At 48.2% G+C, this 19003-nt stretch overlaps 1 protein-coding gene across 2 annotated transcripts in view; it reads right to left on the bottom strand.

Moving 5' to 3' along the window:
- ACAD9 (acyl-CoA dehydrogenase family member 9) overlaps positions 1 to 19003 on the bottom strand; it is a 78406-nt gene that overhangs the window by 13125 nt on the left and 46278 nt on the right. For both annotated transcript variants that reach the window (XM_079777911.1, XM_079777912.1), the window contains 6 exons: positions 12283 to 12384; positions 9279 to 9385; positions 8167 to 8267; positions 7071 to 7149; positions 5951 to 6125; positions 237 to 310 (listed from right to left, as the gene is read on the bottom strand). In XM_079777911.1, coding sequence (XP_079634037.1) covers positions 237 to 310; positions 5951 to 6125; positions 7071 to 7149; positions 8167 to 8267; positions 9279 to 9385; positions 12283 to 12384 — 638 coding nt within the window. The remainder of the gene's footprint in view (positions 1 to 236; positions 311 to 5950; positions 6126 to 7070; positions 7150 to 8166; positions 8268 to 9278; positions 9386 to 12282; positions 12385 to 19003) is intronic.

Here is a 19003-nt window from a genome sequence, read left to right as displayed (position 1 = left end):
TCCCTGCTCGAGGCAAACAACGCCTCACAGGTTAACGGAGAGACTTGGTTCTCACCACACCTCCTCTTCTGGGAGGCATTTCCCGCTCCCACTTCGCTGATTTCCCAAAGGAGAACCACACACGGTCACCCGGCCAGCACAGGCTGGCCTGCTCCACGCAGGGAGGGTACAGAGAGCGAGGGCCAACAACACCATGAACCGCACAGCAGTCACAGGAGCTGCTGCCGGCAACTCACCTTAAACCCACCTCCAACTTCTCCTAGAACGTTTTCAATGGGCACCTTGGTGTTTTCAAAATGGACTTCACAGGCTGAAACACACAAAATTAAAGACTTTAGATGGAAACTACTCTGCACTTACCCACAGGCGTGAAATTCATCCACTCATCCATTCATTCTACATCTAGGACGGGACAGGACAGAAAGACCAGGTTTCTGTCCGCGTGGAGCTCACACTTCCGTTAGGGAGATAAACTATAAACAATATATTACACCATTGTGTTAAGTGAGATAGAGAAACTACATACAGCATTGTAACAGAAATGAAGTTGGAGGGGCATGGGTATACCATTTTTACTAAGGGTTTATGTTAGACTTTTCTAAGGTGAAGTTTGAAGGATGAGAAAGACACAGAACAGAAAAGCTAGGCCCATTGCAAATGGGAGCATCGGTCCCATTCACTCTGCTTTAATGCAGCCAAACCCTGCACTGTGGCTCTGTGGAAGGAGCAGATTTGCCTTTCTCTACCCACAATGCCCGGTTTGGCCATGTGACTTGCTGTGGCCAGGGGCATGGAGCTAACCGACATGAGCAGAGAGGCCTTCAATGTGCTGATCCAGTCTGGCTTGACTGCTTGGGCTCTCACGACCTGCTGTGAGAACTCACTCCAGCGTGTTTAAGAGAACCAAGGGCACACCTGAACCCAGCCCACAGCCCCTGGTAACTGTGGGAGAAACAAACGCCAGTCCGGGTGGTTTCTCAGGCGGGTCACTGCAGGGATGGATGACTAGCAGACCTTACAGTGAACATGCACCTGGCGTTGGGAAGTGGAGGTCAAAGTGATGCAAACAATCAGGTAAGCATGGCAGGGGTGAGGGAAGAGGAGGGGAAAGAAGACACAGTCTTCTCCACTGTGTTCTCTGGAATAGTGTGCTTCTGAATGTTATGTTATAAAGAAATGGCTCCTGGCAACTAATGCCGGAGAAAAGGGAGGCTCAGGACAGGGAAGACCTGGCTCAAGTAGCCAAGCAGCAGCCAAACCAGTGTGGGCAACCAGGTCTGCTAGCCTATTCTATGATTACAGCTGTGTTCAAACAGCCTAGCTGTACAATACAATGGAATGCTCATCTCTCTGGCCACTGGTCTCATGTATGGCTTAAGCACATGGCCCTTCTCCTAAGAGCTCTCATTCCTTCACAGGCTGCTGGGTGTGGGGGGGACCCTTTTCCCCTCTCTGACATCATCTTGTGCCCCTCAACCCCCTCCCCTCACAGGCCACTGCATAATCCCAGTGGGCACTACCTACCCAGACCGCAGTACGGACAGGGCCCCCACAGCAGTGTATAGTGGCAGCCCTGCTCTTTCTTCCCACCCTGGTCCCTCTGGCCACTTTTCCCCACTAGCACACTGAGCTCTCTCTTAGCTCAGGGTCTCTGCGCCTGCTGCTTCCTCTGCTGCATCACCCAATAGGCGGCACCAGTCACAGTGGGTGATATCAGTACCAGCACTAACTAACAGTTTCAGCTTCCATGTGCACTCAGCATTGTACGTACATCATAATGCTCCTCATGTCACCTCCACAGGTAGGTTCTATTATCATCCTCCCCCCTTTTTAAAAAATATTATTGATTTCAAAGAGGAAGGGAGAGAGTGATAGAAACATCGATGAGAGAGAATCATTCATTGGCTGCCTCCTGCATGCCCTATTGGCAATCGAGCCCGCAACCTGGGCATGTGCCCTTGACCAGAATGGAACCCAGGACCCTTCCGTCTGCAGGCAGATGCTCTATTCATGGAGCCAAACCAGCTAGGGCACCCCTGTTTTTAGATGAGGAAACAGAAGAAAAGCAAACTAGCTTGTTCGAGGTCACACAGCTTCTGTGTTAGAGCTCGGGCCCTCTGACACCCCTCCTCCCCCGAGGCCAAGCAAATGTCATGGCAAATACCACCATTCAGAACACAGGGTTCCCAAGGACAGGGTGGCAAACAGAAGTGGGTCTGCAGGTGCCAGGGCGGTATGCACTCTCCGCAGCACAGACTCTCCGTGATCTGAAGTAGGAGTCCCACGACGTGGAGTCCTATGAGGACACCATTGCATCTCTGGGCAGCCCAAGGGCCACTCACAAGACCCAGCCTCAAGTAAATCGAGTGCTATCCAGGGGCTACACACAGGTGTGGGCAGGTAGAAAGGGAAGTGAGAGAAGGAGGGAAAATGGGGTTTCCTGTAATGGAGTATTAACCTAGGATACCACTGCCCTTCTCTGTATCCACTGCGCCTCCCTCCCAGGCTGAGAGCTCCACAGGCTGTGCCTGTTCACTAGCCTTAGCATCGCCGATGCTCAGTGCATGGGAAGGCGCAGTCACTGTGGCATGCTTTTTTATATAAATACTAGTTGCCCGTTTGCACGAAGATTCGTGCAATAGACCTTCATTCACCTGGCTGCCTGCACCAGTTTTCTGCCGGCACCACGGACCCAGGCCTTGGCTGTGGCCACCGCCTTCTGCCTTTTTCAGGGTCGGGGCTTGGCCCCGGGCGGTGGCCTTGGGCTCTGCGGCACCCAGCGTCCCTGCTACCGATCACAGGAGCCGACCCCCAGTGGTTTCCTGCGATCGGTGCAGGCTCCCCGCTGGTGCCCAAGGCCCGGAAAGCCTCGGCCCCTGGGACCCCCGGGAGGGGCGGGAGGGGCCCGGCCACGCCCCCCCGGGTGGCCGATCGCCCCCGGGGACCCCCGGGAGGGGCGGGAGGGGCAGGGCCACGCCCTCCCAGGTGGACGATCAACCCCGGGACCCCCGGGAGGGGCGGGAGGGGCCCGGACACGCCCCCCTAGGTGGCCGATCGCCCCAGGCACCCCCTGGGAGCTGTGGCATGGGCCCGGCCACGCCCCCCCCGGGGTGCCGATGGACCCGGTCACGACCCCCGGGGTGCCGATGGGCCCGGCCACGTCCCCCGGGGTGCCGATCGCCCCAGGCACCCCTGGGAGCAGCGGCATGGGCCCGGCCACGCCCCCCGGGTGCCGATGGGCCCGGCCACGCCCCCCGGGGTGCCAATCGCCCCAGGCACCCCGGCGAGTGGCGGCATGGGCCCGGCCACTTGGCACCGCCATCTTGAACTTCTCAACGGCAGATATGCCACCCGGAGTCCCGCCCCCAGCCTCCTGCCGGCCCAATCGTGGGCATAGTGGAGGTGCGGTCAATTTGCATGTTTCTCTATTATAAGGTAAGATAGTTGGTATCAGTATTATATAGACATTATTGTGATTCGACATTTTTTACATTACAATGTAATCACCACACTAATTCTTGTAATAATTTGTGCAAAATTATCACATTATTGACTATATTTCCTTTCCCCATTTCACTCATCCTCCCACCCTCTCCCTTCTGGTAACACACCTTTGGCCTCTGTTTCTATGAGTCTATTTTTGTTTTGTTTGTTCATTTGTTTTATTTTTTTAGATTTCACATATAAAGGAAATCATTTGGTATTTGTCTTTCTCTGCCTCACTTATTTCACTTAGCATAATACCTTCTAGATCAATCCATGTTGTTGCAAATGGCAATATTTCATTCTTTTTATTGCTGTGTAATTTTCCATACATATATATACACCATGTCTTTACCTATTCATCTATCGATGGACACTTAGGTTGCTTCCGTATTTTGGCTATTGTAAGTAATGCTGCAACACATATTGTAGTGCATATATAGTCATTCTTTTCAGAACAAGAACAAATATTCCTAAAATTTATATGGAACAACACAAAACCCCCAAAAATCAAAGCAATCTTGAGTAAGAAGAATGAAGTTGCTGGTATCACGCTCCCTGATCTCAAACTACACTGCAAAGCTGTAATAATCAAAACAGCACGGTTCTGGCAAAAAAAAGCAGACACATAGATCAGTGGAACAGAAATAAACGCTCACTTATATAGTCTATGACAAAAGAGGTAAAACATATACAATGGAGTAACAACTAATATAACCAATATAATATTGTATACCAACTATATTTATATTAAAAAGAATGCCACAGTGACTGTGCACCTTTCCATGCGTTGAGCATCAGTAATGTTAAGGCTAGTAAATAAGTGGTATTGGAAAAACTGGACACTCTCTCACACCATATACAACAATAAACTCAAGCCCTAGCCGGTGTTGCTCAGTGGATAGAACGTTGGCCTGCCCACCAGAAGACTGTGGGTTTGATCCCTGGTTAAGGGCATGACCTGGTTTGCAGTTTCAATCCCTGGTCCTGGTCAGGAGGCAATCAATTGATGTGTCTCCCTCACATCGATGTTTCTTGCACTCTTTCTCTTTCCCCCTCCCTCCATCCCTTCCATTCTCTCTAAAAATCAATGGGAAAAATATACTCAGGTGAGGATTAAACAAAAACAAACAAACTCAAAATGGTTAAAGACTAAATCTCCTATAATAAAGCATAGGAAACAAACTATTTGACATCAGTCTGAGTAGTATCTTTTTGGATACAACCTCTCAAGCAAAGGAAACAAAAGCAAAAGCAAACAAATGGGACTATATCAAACTAATAAGCTCCTGTACAGCAAAGGAGACCTTCAACAAAACAAAAAGACAATCTACTGAATGGGGAAATATAATTGCAAATGATAAGGGGTTGATATCCAAAATATGTAAGAAACTCATAAAAGTCAATCAAAAAATAAAAAATCTGATTGAAAAATAGGCAAAGAAAATAAAAAGTTATTTCTCTAATGAGAACATACAGAAAAAAGATGCTCAACGTCACTAATCACCAAAGAGATGCCAATCGAAGCCACAATGCGAAATCACCTCACACCAGTCAGAATGGCTATTATAAAAAGTCAACAAATAACAAGTGTCGGTGAGGATGTGGAGAACAGGAAACCCTTGAACTCTGTTGGTGGGGTGTAGCCCCTATGGAAAACAATACGGCGATTCCTCAAAACTAAAAATAGGTATACCATACAACCCCGCAATTATACTTCTGGATATTTGTTGGAAGAAAACAAGAGCACTAATTCGAACAGATATATGCACCCCTATGTTCACAGCAGCATTATTTACAACTAGAGGCCCAGTGCACGAAATTCGTGCACAGAGGGGGGGGTGTCCCTCAGCCCAGCCTGCACCCTCTCCAATCTGGGACATCCCTTTCACAATCCAGGACTGCTGGCTCCCAACTGCTTGCCTGCCTGCCTTCCTGATTGCCCCTAACCACTTCTGCCTGCTAGCCTGATCACCTGCTAACCACTCCGCTGCCAGCCTGATTGATGCCTAACTGCTCCCCTGCCAGCCTGTTTGCCCCCAACTTCCCTCCTCTGCCGGCCTGGTCACCCCTAACTGCCCTCCCCTGCAGGGTTGATCACCTCCAACTGCCCTCCCTTGCAGGCCTGGTCCCTCTCAACTGCCCTCCCTTGCAAGCCTGGTCCCTCCCAACTGCCCTCCCCTTGTGGTGGCCATCTTGTGTCCACATGGGGGCAGGATCTTTGACCACATGGGGGCAGCCATATTGTGTGTTGGAGTGATGGTCAATCTGCATATTACTCTTTTATTAGATAGGATAGCTATCATGGCATTCTTAATTTGATGTTGCTAAAATACTTAAGTACAATCAAAACTACTTAAATCTTATTTTATCTCGACACTTGGATGGAGACACACACACACACACGCGCGCGCGCGCGCACGCACACACACACACACACACACACACACACACACACACAACTTACTGTTTGAGCCACGGATGCCTAACTTATCCTCAGGCTTCCCATTAGTGACTCCACCAAAGTCTCTCTCTACTATAAATGCTGTCATTTTGTCTTTTACTGAGCCATTGGAATCAACAACATTGGTCTTAGCAAACACGGTAAAAATACTGGCAAGTCCTCCATTGGTGATCCAGACCTGAAGGAAAAAAGCAAAAGAACTTTGGAGAAAAACAAACTATCATGAGCCACCTGTAAGCCCCATCTTTGCCACAAGATACACCAGCTGCCATTGAACTTCAGGCTAGACTGTAAAGCCCTGGGGAACTCAGTCTCTCTAGAGCAAGGATTTTGCCAAGAGACACAAGTGGCCATGGGTGTGAGTGTGTGTGTTGGGCGGGAGGGTGTAGAAGAATGGTGCTAAGCCAATGGCACTAAAATAGTCCAAGCTCTAGCACTGAACAAATGGGTTTCCTCAAGAAAGGGGAATAGGGACAGAAAGGAGCAAGGAAACAGGGTGGAAGAAACAGGAGAGGAAGGGAGAGGTAAGTATAGAGACTTCTCAACACAATGTATGGAACCTATTTGGATCTTAATTCAAGCAAATGGTTTGAAAAATAAAAAGGTAATCACAGAAATAGTCATAGAAATTTTAATGATAACTAGATAGCACGAAATTATAAATTTTTAAAATTGTGATAATGGTATTATAATTAAAAAAAAAATTCCTGCCTTTTAGCTGAAACAGTATGGATGCAATCCAGAGGTGGCAATGCTGACAGAGAAACAGGACTGGCTAAGAAGAAATAATTGCTGAAGATGGTGAGGGTACATGAAGTTCACTGTACTGAACTTAAAAAACAGACAACCAACAGTAGACCAGGGAGTTAGTTGGTTCTATGGAAGCATGCAGACTGTGGAGCCAGACTCCTTGGCTCCGATCCTGGCTCTGCCACTAAGCACAGGATGTCTGATGAACCTCGTTGAGCCCCAGTTTCTTCTTCCAAAAAAAGAAAGTAGCATCCACCCAAGAAGTGATGGTCAAAAGATTATGTGAAGGCCCTTTGCAGTCCCTGGTGTGTGGAAAGTGGTGAGTGGCAGTGAAGGTTGTGACTGAGACCCCGGTGAAGCCATGGAGCTGTACCTTGGAGCCATTCAAGATATAGTGTTTCTGATCTTCACTTAGAGAGGCTCTAGTCCGGATGGAGGCGGCATCGCTCCCACTGTAGGGACAGAAACAGGCTGTTAAGGAAAGTAATGCTGGAAATCAGTAAGAATGGTTTGGAAGGCCCCAAAATAAAGGTTTTTACTTTAATACAGGAGTTGGCAAATTTTTAAAATACAGGGCCAGATTATAAATATATTTAGCTTTTCAGGCTACAGGATACCTGCCCCAACTCCTCAATTCTGCAACTGTGGCATAAAGGTAGCCACAGACAATTTGTAAACGAGCAGACATGTTCCAGTAACTCTTTGTTTACAAGGGCATGTACCTGGGTTGCAGGTTCGATACCCGGCCCTAGTCAGGAGGCAACCAATAGATGTGTCTGCCTCACATCAATGTTTCACTCTCTCTCTTATCCTCTCTCCTCCTCCCTCATTCCTTCCCCCTCTAAAATTCAATGGAAAAAATAGCCTTGGATGAGGCTTTACAAGAAAAACATGTGGCCAACTCCTATTTTATCACTTCAGATAAGAAAGTAGCAGTGAAAAATAGTGGGCTTAGGTTTAAACATGAAAATGTGTGCTAAAAAATAGACTCATCTAAACTCCTATGAAGATGAGTTCTGGGCACTCAGGTGGAGGGAAGCAAGATGAAGTTCAGTCCAAGTAGACCTGCCATCACAAGTCCTGGGTCCTATGCCAGCCTTGTTAGATCCTAGCTGTATGACCTTGGGCTTATCATAAACCTCACTGAACCTCAGTTCCTAATCTGTAAAACAGGGACATTACCACCCACCCTCCATACTCTGACAGTTGCTATGAAGCCTTGAACGCAGGTGTTGCAAACCACAAAATAATTATTTAATAGGTGCTGTTAGATATGTTAGCTCACTTATAACTCTCACTGGGAGAGAAAAATAAAGGCACGAGAACTGGCAAGAAAAGTTACTGCGTTGACTCTTGGAAAAATACAGAGAAAGAAGAATAAAAGTCACCATCTATTCAGCAAAAACTACAGCCCCCGTCCCAGTGCACCCTGGAAGATGCTGTTCCAGGGCAGCTCATGCCAAGCAGACCTGGCTGGCTCCGTCAGGCAGAAGGCGGCAATGTGTTCTCCTGATGCCAGTTTGGGCAGATATTTGGCCTTCTGCTCTTCACTACCGGCCAAGATGATCCCCTAAACAAGACACACAGGCTGATTTCAGCTTTGGAGAGAGAAGACTGAAATACGCTGTAGAATATGGCTTGGGGAGGTAATCCTTACTGCATGCAAAAGGAAACGCCGAGTCAGAGCTGGCAGCCTCAGGTAAAAAGTGGGAAACCAGACTGCAAAGGACCTCCCCTAAAGTGCACACTCCAGAGGGGCCTGGGCCTGGAGGCCCAGCGGAGCTTTGGGGTCAGATTCCGGGAATTTCATTATAGCCCTGGTGTCCTGGCTGGGTGATCTTGGGTAAGGGATGTCCCCTCTCTGAGCGCCCATCTCCTCACCCACACACAGGGGATAATTCTACCCACTGGAGGGGTGGTTTGGATAAAAGAATGTGAAGAGGTGGGAAGGCTAGAGCCGTACCTAAGAAGATGCTCAGTCACTGTCAGAACTGTCCCACCCCCTTCTGGAGCTGAGTGGGCATGTCCACTCTTCCCACCGAGAGACTGCACATAGCAACACGCTCGCAGAGTGAGGGAGCCAAACACGCTGTGCACTCAGCTCACTGTGGTGTCTACATTGAGCAAAACCACCCAAGTAATTGGATTGCTGATAGAGTGGTGTGACCCTGGACCTGCCATAAAATGTTCTGAGCCCAGTGGGGTGAGGAAGACCAACAGCAGGGAGGACCTGCCCAGGCCCCAAGTGAGTGCTCAAGAGCTCAGAGGGGGAGGCTCACATCCAGGCTGAGGTGAAGACAGGCTCCGCGGAGGTAGCAGCATCACAACTGGACCGCCAAAGGGCAGGACAAAGGCACTGGGACAGGAGGAAGATTCAAAGGAAAGGAACAGTACAAAGAGCCACTGCTTGTGCAGTACTGAGCACTATCCAGCAGGGCTGAGAGTGGGTGTGCACAATGAAGCACTGCAGGGCGAGGAAGCAGGTGCAGGCTGGGCCCTCCTCCCAGACCCTGAGACAGCAAGCACGATTCACTTCCTGAAGGTCTTCTAGAGTCACAGAAAGCATCCCCAGATACTTGACCTTGAGGCCGATGGCCTGGTGTGCTGCCAGGGTCACAGCGATTGACGCATCCAGGCTGACAATCTCCCCCAGCCTCGCATACATGGTGTTGGAGAGGCCCAGGCCACCTAGAGGAGAAACAGACCAGTTTTACTTATGGTCCCGCCCTAAATCCCTCCCATTAAAGGCAAATGGCTTTACTGGTCTTTTCTGATTATAAAAGAACTAGAGGCCCGGTGCATGAAAATTCATGCATTAGAGGGGGTCCCTCAGCCCCGCCTGGCCCCTCTCACAGTCCAGGAGCCCTCAGGGGCAGGAGGCGACCCGGCAATCAGGGAAAGGCGATACCACCCTCAGCTGGCCCTGGTTACCTGAGCCTCGGGCAGCCACTAGGCGGCTGGGCAGCCACCATCCAAGGCTCACCTGCACCTTGGGCGTCGGCTGGGCAGCCGCCATCTGAGGCTTGCCTGCGCCTCGGGCCAGCCCTGGGTGGCTGGGGGGCTGAGGGTGGGTCCGGCCACACCGTGCACCTGCTGCCCCCTGGCTGGGCTGAGGGGACTGGGTGCCACCATCTTTGTGATGGTGTGACAGTCAATTTGCATATTCCCTCTTTATTAGATAGGATGGCATATCACCATTTTTAAAAAAATCACAATACAGAAAGGTGCAAAGAAAACAAAAGTCACCCATAAACATCACTCAACATTTTTGTGTATAGACCTTTTCTAGGCATATGAGCATATATAGATTTATTTTTAACATAGAAGAATAATCTATAATACAAAAATATAAAAATACCAGAGGCCTGGTGCATAAAAATTCATGCACTGGCAGAGGGGACCCCTCAGCCCGGCCTGCCCCCTCTCACAGTCTGGGAGCCCTCAGGGGCGGGAGGCGACCTGGTGATCAGGGGAAGGCGACGCCCCATCACACCTCTGCTGCTGCCACTGCCGGCAGTGCAAGCCTCAGCCGGCCCTGGTTACCTGAGCCTCAGGTGGCCCTGGGTGGCTGGGCAGCCGCCATCTGAGGCTTTCCTGCACCCTGGGCCGGCTCTGGGCGGCTGGGGGGCTGAGGGGACTGGGGAACTCCGGAGGCAGGCACGCGGAACAGCTGGACCTGCCTGGGGGTGAGCCTGGCCATGCCATGTGCTTGCCACTCCGGCAGGGCTGAGGGGACTGGGCGCTGCCATCTTGGGGCTGTGGGCGCCGCCATCTTTGAGGGTGTGGCAGTCAATTAGCATATTCCCTCCTTAGTGGCTGTGGGCACTGCCATCTTTGTGAGGGTGTGGTGGTCAATTAGCATATTCCCTCTTTATTAGATAGGATCCTAACATTATGTCATTTAATATGTTGTGAATATCTCCTGTCAGATATAGATCTTTGTGAATGAAAGAGCTTTCCAGCACCTCATTCCAGGGTCCAGTGGACTCCAGGACAGAGATTATTCTGCGTGGTAACATTAACATTTTAGGATGAATCATTCTTTGTTGCGGAGACTGTCCTGTGCACTGTAGGATGTTTAGCAGCTTTCTTGGCCTCCACTCACTAGATGCCAGAAGTCCCCTCCCCACAGTTTTGACAACCAAAAATTCTCTAGACATTGTCCAGTGACTCCTGAGGGACAAAATCACCTAGTTGGGACTCATTATTCTGCAGTAAAAAGACAAAGATTAAAGAAACAAAAACAAAAACTTCACTGAACTTACATATTTTGCATTTCATCTTCAACTTCCACAGGTGGCTGGGTGACCATATGTGCATCTTACAAATGATGAACTGAGGCCTAAGGTCATGTGGCCAAAATGTAGGAGGGCTGGGGCGCTGTCACTGGAGCTACCATTCACATACGAAGGGAGGGCTGAGTCCCTGCAGAGATGTGGGCTGGCCCTGCCTGGTGTGTAGCCCATGGGTTCAATGGTGGCACCAGAAAGGCCAGGGCTCTGCAGTATCACTTTCCCCCTTTCCACTTGTTTCAATCAAAACACTTTTACTTACTTCATACTAGAGGCCCGGTGCACGAAATTCGTGCACGGGGGGAGGGGTCAGCAGGGGGCGGGGAGAGGGGTGTCCCTCAACCCGGCCTGCACCCTCTCCAATCTGGGACCCCTCGGGGGATGTCCAAACCAGCAGTCGGACATCCCTTTCACAATCCAGAACCACTGTCTCCTAACCACTCATCTGCCTGCCTGCCTGATTGCCCCTAACTGCTTCTGCCTGCCTACCTGATTGCCCCTAATGGCTTCTGCCTGCCAGCCTGATCGCCCCCTAACCGCTCCCCTGCCGGCCTGATTGACACCGCCTAATTGCTCCCCTGCTAGCCTGATTGCCCCCCACTGACCTCCCCTGCCGGCCTGATCGCCCCCAACTGCCTTCCCCTGCTGGCCCAATCACCACCAACTGACCTCCCCTGCCGGCCCGATCACCCCCAACTGCCCTCCCCTACAGGCCTGGTTACCCCCAACTGCCCTCCCCTGCCGGCCCGGTTGCCCCCCACTGCCCTACCCTGCCGGCCCAATCACCCCCAACTTCCCTCCCCTGCCAGCCCGATTGCCCCAACAGCCCTACCTGCCAGTTCGATCGCCCCCAACTGCTCTCCCCTGCTGGCCTGATCGCCCCCAACCGCCCTCCCCTGCAGGCCTGATTGCCCACAACTGCCCTCCTCTGCCGTGACCCGCTTCCTCCGCTGGGACCCGCCTCCTCCACGCGAGGTGGTGGAGATACTGGGACCAGCCTCCTCTGCGCCACAGAGAGCTGTGGGACCCCCAGGCCTCACTGCGCGGAGCAGCCACCGGGCCCCGCCTCCGCTGTGCATGCAGCCATCTTGTGATGGCCATCTTGTGGCAGCCTTTTTGTGATGATGTCGCACGAGGGCGTGACGCCACCTAGGCTTTTATTATATAGGATACTGAGGGAATTAGTTTTGTTAGTTAAAGAAATAAATTCCAATGCTCCTCCCACCCCCAGAAAGTTATCACTAAAGTAATGGGAATAGCAAGGAGGGGTGAGGGGGTGTCTCCTTTACTTACCATATTCTTCTGGGACTTGCATCCCAAAAAGCCCCAGGCTCTTCAGTTTCTCCAATGTTTCTGTTGGGATTTTTCCCTCCTGGTCAATTTTTCGAGAGTCCACTGCCAAGAAGAAATATCTTGATTAAACAAAATATAAGTGACATTTATAAAAATAAACAGAACAATTTTTTGTATAGTATACAACCCCAGTTTCAAAAACTTTAAAACTGGAAATTATCTAGTCATGGTCATTTAGCATGCTTTCAATTTTACCTAATTATAACAGAAAGAACTGTATTTTGAAAAATTACCAATACCAGGTTATATTGTTTCTTAATCTGGGTGCTATTCACATGGCAATGGCTGCACAACATTGTAAATATACTTAATACCACTGAATTGTATACTTAACAAGGATTAAAATGTAAGTTTTATGTTATGCATATTTTACCACAATAGAAAAAAAAGAATAGCAAGGTATTTAAGGTTTATGATGAATGCAGAAATAAAATGTATGAAACAGCACTTGGGCCGGGAAAGCGAAAATGTTGTAATGCTCTTACACAAGACATGAAGTGGTATACTGGTAATATTGGTAAGACATGTACTATAAACTCTAAAGCAACCACTGAAAAACAAAAGGTATTACTAATAAACCAACAAAAGAGATAAGGTGGAATAAAAAACACTCTATTAATACAAAAGAAGGCAGAAAAAAAAAAAAGAAAAAGGGGAACAAAGAAGAGATGGGACAAATAAAAGAATAGCTAGAAGATAGAGTTAAACCCAACTATATCAATAATAATCTATACTAATAAAAAGGTAATATGCTAATTAAACCGGACATCCTTCCGGACATCCTTCCACACAAAGCCACAGTGGCAGGGGTCAAGGCAGAGGCGGTTAGGGGCGATCAAGCCAGCAGGGGAGAGCAGTTAGGGGTGATCAGGCCAGCAGGGGAGAGCACGTAGGGGTGATCAGGCAGGCAGGCAGGCAGAGTGGTTAGGGGCGATCAGGCAGGCAGGCAGGCAGAGTGGTTAGGGGCGATCAGGCAGGCAGGCAGGTGAGGGGTTAGGAGCCGGGGTCCTGGATTGGAGAGGGTGCAGGCCTGCCTGAGGGACACCCCCCTCCATGCACAAATTTTGTGCACCAGGCTTCTAGTATTAAAGTAATCATATATCAAAGATCAATGAAAAGGCACAGATTGTCAGACTGGATTTTAAAAGACAACATTCAGCTATGTTGCCCTGTAACAGATCCACTTTATTATTTTTATTGTATACCTTTATTTCTAAATAATATCAAATTTAAAGAAAAGTTGCAAAAATAGTATAGTTTCTGTATACACTTGACCCAACTTCTCCTAACACAACCTTATAGAACCACAGTAAAATTACCAAAATTAGGACACTGACATTCATACACTATTATTTAGTAAATTACAGAATTAATTTAAGTTTCATCAGTTTTTCTATTAATGTCTTTTTCTGTTCCAGGATCCAATCCAGGATCCCACACTGTATTTAGTTGTTATGTCTCTTTAGAATCCTTTGGTCTGTGGTGGTTCTTCTTCAGTCTTTTCTTGTCTTTTATGACTTTGACATTTAAAGCACTATTCCTTTGTAGAAATTTGAGTTTGCCTGTTTTCCAATGATTAGATCAATGTTATGTGTTTTGGGGAAGAAGACCACAGAGGTGATGTGCCCTTCTCAGTGTATTGTATCAGAGGGTATGAGATATCACTAAGTCTTATAACTGGTGATACTAACTTGATCACCTGTTTAAGGTGGTGCCTGCCAAAATTCTCTACATATAAAGTTACTCTCCCATCCAGCCAGCATGGCTCAGTGGCTGAGCATTGACCTATGAACCAGGAGTCACAGTTCGATTCCCGGTAAAGGGCATATGCTGGGGTTGTGGGCTCAATCCCCAGTGTGGGGTGTGCAGGAGGGAGCCAATCAATGATTCTCTCTCATCACTAACTCTCCCGCTCCCTTGCTCTCTAAAATCATAAAAATATATATTAAAAAAATAAAGTTATTCTCCCTTTGTAATTAATAAGTATCACAGGGAGGCCAGCCATTTTGACTCAGTGGTTGAGCATCAACCTATGAACTAGGAGGTCACAATTCAATTCCCGGTCAGGGCACATACCCAGGTTGTGGGCTTCGTCCCCAGTGGGGGGCATTTAGGAGTCAGCCAATCAATGATTCTCATCATTGATGTTTCTATTTCTATCTCTCTCTCCCTCTCCCTTACCTTCTGAAATCAATAAAAGTATATTTAATTAATGTCACAGGGTAACTACTTTGCAATTATATAAATAAACTATCTCTCCTCAAACTTTCACCCATTCGTGTTTTACTAAAGTGTGTGCTTCATGGTAATTTTGTTGTTGTTGTTGTTGTTAATCCTCACCCAAGCATATTTTTCCATTGATTTACAGAGAGAGTAGAAGGGAGGGGGAGAGACAAAGAGAGAGAAACATCGATGTGAGAGAGACACCACTGACTGGTTGCCTCCTGCACAGACCTGAACTGAGGCATGTGCCCTTAACCATAATCAAACCCAGGACCCGTTAGTCCGAGGGCCAATACTCTAGCCACTGAGCCAAACCGGCTAGGGCATTATGGTAATTTTGTATTCCAAAATTCCAGCTATGTTTATTAAGTAAGGAAGAAACCCACTTTGCATATAAAAACACATTATCAGTCAAGAAGATGAAAAAAGACATATCATGCTAATACTAATCCAAAGACAGCTGTAGTTGCCATATTAACATCAGACAAAGCAGATTTTTAAGCAAAGACTATTACCAGAGATAAGGCAGGTCATAATTATAAAGTGATCAACTCATCATCCTATATAATAAAGAGCTAACATGCAAATGATCGTCACGCCCTCATGCCGTCACCTGTAATGGCTCAGACACTCAACACGGGGGAGAGAGGCCCTGCGGTCCTGGGTGCCAGTGGCTGCGCCTGCGCCTGTGGCCCGGCCCAGGAGAGGGACAATTCGCACGCCCCACGGTCCCCACGGTCCTGGGTGCCAGCGGCTGCGCCTGCAGCCCGGGATAGGGATAAGCCGCCCGCCCTGTGGTCCTGGGTGCCAGCGGCTGCACCTGCGCCTGCGGCCCAGGAGAGGGACAAGCTGCCCGCCCTGAAGTCCCAGATGCCAGCGCCTGCAGCCCGGCCCAGGAGAGGGACAAGCTGCATGCCCCGCAGTCCCGGGCACCAGCGGCTGGGTCTGCGGCCCGGGAGAGGGACAAGCCACCTGCCCCGCTGTCATGGGCGCCTGCGGCTGCGGCCTGAGTAAAGCCACCTGCCCACGGTCCCCTGCAGCTGTGGCTGGCCTGGGTTCTGGGTGCCTGCGGCCGGCCAGAGGAGGGAATCCTGGGTCCTGGGTATGGGGTGAGGCAGAGGCAGTTAGTGGCAATCAGGCCAGCAGGGGAGCAATTAGGGGCAATCAGGCAGGCAGGCAGGCAAGTGGTTAAAAGCCAGCAGTCCCAGATTGCGAGAGGCAGTCAGACATCCCCCGAGGGGTCCCGGATTAGAGAGAGTGCAGGCCGGGCTGAGGGATACCCACTCCCGTGCATGAATTTCATGTACTGGGCTTCTAGTAAGGATATAACAATCCTGACTCTGTACATACCTAAAAACAGAGCTTAAACATACATGAAGAAAAAACTGATAAAAATAAAAAAATAGACAATTGTACTTGGAAGTTTCAACATCCTTCTCTCAATAACTAATAGAAAAAGTAGATAAAAATGTGTAAGGATGCATTAGATTTGAATAAAACTATTAACCAATTTGTCCTAATTGACATTTATAGAATACTAGAAGCCTGGTGCATGAAATTCGTGAATGGGGGTGTGTGTCCCTCAGCCCAGCCTGCACCCTCTCCAATCTGGGACATCCCTCTCACAATCCAGGACTGCTGGCTCCCAACTGCTCGCCTGCCTGCCTTCCTGATTGCCCCTAACCGCTTCTGCCTACCAGCCTGATCACCCCCTAACCACTCCCCTGCCAGCCTGATTGATGTCTAACTGCTCCCCTGCCAGCCTGATTGCCCCCAACTGCCCTCCCCTGCAGGCCTGGACACCCTTAACTGCCCTTCCCTGCAGGCCCGGTCGCCCCCAACTTCCCTCTTCTGCCAGCCTGGTCACCCCTAACTGCCCTCCTCAGCAGGCTTGATCGCCCCCAACTGCCTTCCCTTGCAGGCCTGGTCCCTCCCAACTGCCCTCCCCTGCTGGCCATCTTGTGGCGGCCATCTTGTTTCCACATAGGGGCAGTCATCTTTGACTACATGGGGGCAGCCATCTTGTGTGTTGGAGTGATGGTCACTTTGCATATTACTTTTATTAGATAGGAGGATAGAGGCCTGGTGCACAGGTGGGGGCCAGCTGGTTTGCCCTGAAGGGTGTCCCGGATCAGGGTGGGGGTTCCCTTGGGGCATTGGGCGGCCTGGGCAAGGGGCCTGTGGTGGTTTGCAGGCTGGCCACGCCCCCCGGCGACCCAAGTGGAGGCCCTGGTATCTGGGATTAATATTTATCTTCTATAATTGAAACTTTGTAGCCTTCAGCGGAGGCCTGGGCCGCCCAGGAACTTGGCTTCCTCCATCGCTGGGAAAACCCAAGCCTCCTGTTTGCTTCGTGGCTGCAGCCATTTTTGTTGGGATTTATTTATCTTCTATAATTGAAACTTTGTAGCTGTGAGTGGAGGCCAAAGCAGGCCAGGAGGCCAAAGCAGGCCAAGCTTGGCTTCCTCCATTGCCGGGGGCAACCCTAGCCTCCTGCTCTCTCCAGCTCCGTGGATGCCACCATTTTTGTTGGGATTTATTTATCTTCTATAATTGAAACTTTGTATCCTTGAGTGGAGTCCACAGCCGGCCAAGGTGTGCTGGAAGCTTGGCTTCCTCCATTGCCGGGGAAACCCAAGCCTCCTGCTCGCTCTGTGGCTGCAGCCATCTTGGTTGGGTTAATTTGCATGCACGCTCCTGATTGGCTAGTGGTCATGGCTTGTGGGTGTAGCGGAGGTACAGTCAATTTGCATATTACTCTTTTATTAGATAGGTTAGCCAAACAACAGAATATTCATTGTTTTCAGGAACACATGGAAGAACATTTAAAAAATAGGCCATATTGTGAGCCATAAAACAACTCAAAAATTTTAAGAGGATTCAAATTATATAAAGTATGTTTCCTGATCACAATGGAATACTTTTTAGAAATTAAAAATGGGGATATTACTACAGATCCTACAGACTTTAAAAGGATAACAATGTAAGGGAAGTTATAAACACCAATAAAACCAACTTTGTTAAATGGATAAATTCCTTAAAAGACACAAACTATCAAAGTTCACAGAGGAAATCGATAACCTGAATAGTCCTGTATCTATCAAAGAAATTGAATTAGTTAAAACTTTCCCTCTAAGAAAATCCCAGGCTCAAATGGCTTCACTGTTGAATTCTGCCTAACAGTCAAGGAAAATAGAATACCAACTTTACAGAAAAGTCTTTAAAGAAACTTAAAGAGAAAGAAACACTTCCCAATTCATTCTATGAGGCCAGCATTAGCCTGACAAAAATATCAGAGAAAATTAAACTATGGACAAATATCCCTCAGAAAAACAAATACAAAAATTCTTAAAATTTCAGCAAACTGAATCCAACAAACAAAAAAAGATAATGTATCAAAACTAAGGGGGAACAATCTTAGGAATGTAAGAGTGGTTCAACAGTCAAAAACAATCAATGTAATTTGTCATGCCAACAAAATAAAGAAGAAAAAACACAAGTATCTCAAGAGATGCAGAAAAAGCAATGGGCAAAATTTGATATAATTTATGATGAAAACTCTCAGCAAACTAGATATAAAAGGAAACTACCTTAATCTAATAAACAGCATATACAAGAAAAGTACAGCTAACATCATAATTAAAGGTGAAAGACTGAATGTCTAAAATCAGGAACAAGGAAAGAAAGTCTGCTCTTACCACTCCCATTCAACATCATACTAGAGGTTTTAGGCACTGCAGTAAGACAGAGAAAGCAAAGGGAAACTGGATTGGAAAGCAGGAAATAAAACTGTCGCTATCACCAACAATACAACTGTCTATGTAGAAAATCTGGGACCTACCAAAAGAGCTCCTAGAACTAATAAATGAGTTTAATAAGGTTGCAGGATACAAGATCAATACACAAAAACCAACTGCATTCACTGAAGAGGGTATATAAAGAGAGCAACAAACACATGAAAAAATGTTCAACATAATTAGCCATTAGGGAAATGAAAATTTAAATCACATCTATCAAACACATGAAAAAATGTTCAACATAATTAGCCATTAGGGAAATGAAAATTTAAATCACATCTATCAGAATGGCTAAAATAAAATAAAAAATGTAAGTACAATGACAACACCAATTCTTGGCAACAGGCACAGAAACTAGATAACTTACATATACACTGTTGGTGGAAATATAAAGTAGTACAGTCATCTATACTAATAAAAGAGTATGATGCAAATTGACCATACCTTTGCGACACCCACCAGTCAATCAGGAGTGAGTATGCAAATTAACCCAACAAAGATGGTAAGTTAATTTGCATACACAGGCGCCGAGCAGCCAGGCGGAATGCCATGGCGACAACACAGGCGTTCTGCACCGCCCCAGCCGCTCCGGGCCTATGGGCAGCGTGGGAAGGCAGAAAGGTGGCTCCGGCTGGAGCGAA

This window comes from Cnephaeus nilssonii (assembly GCF_951640355.1).
Source record: "Cnephaeus nilssonii genome assembly, chromosome: 7".
NCBI lineage: Eukaryota > Metazoa > Chordata > Mammalia > Chiroptera > Vespertilionidae > Cnephaeus > Cnephaeus nilssonii.
The sequence above is the reverse complement of the archived record's forward strand: the minus strand, read 5'-3'. Positions and strand labels throughout refer to the sequence as shown.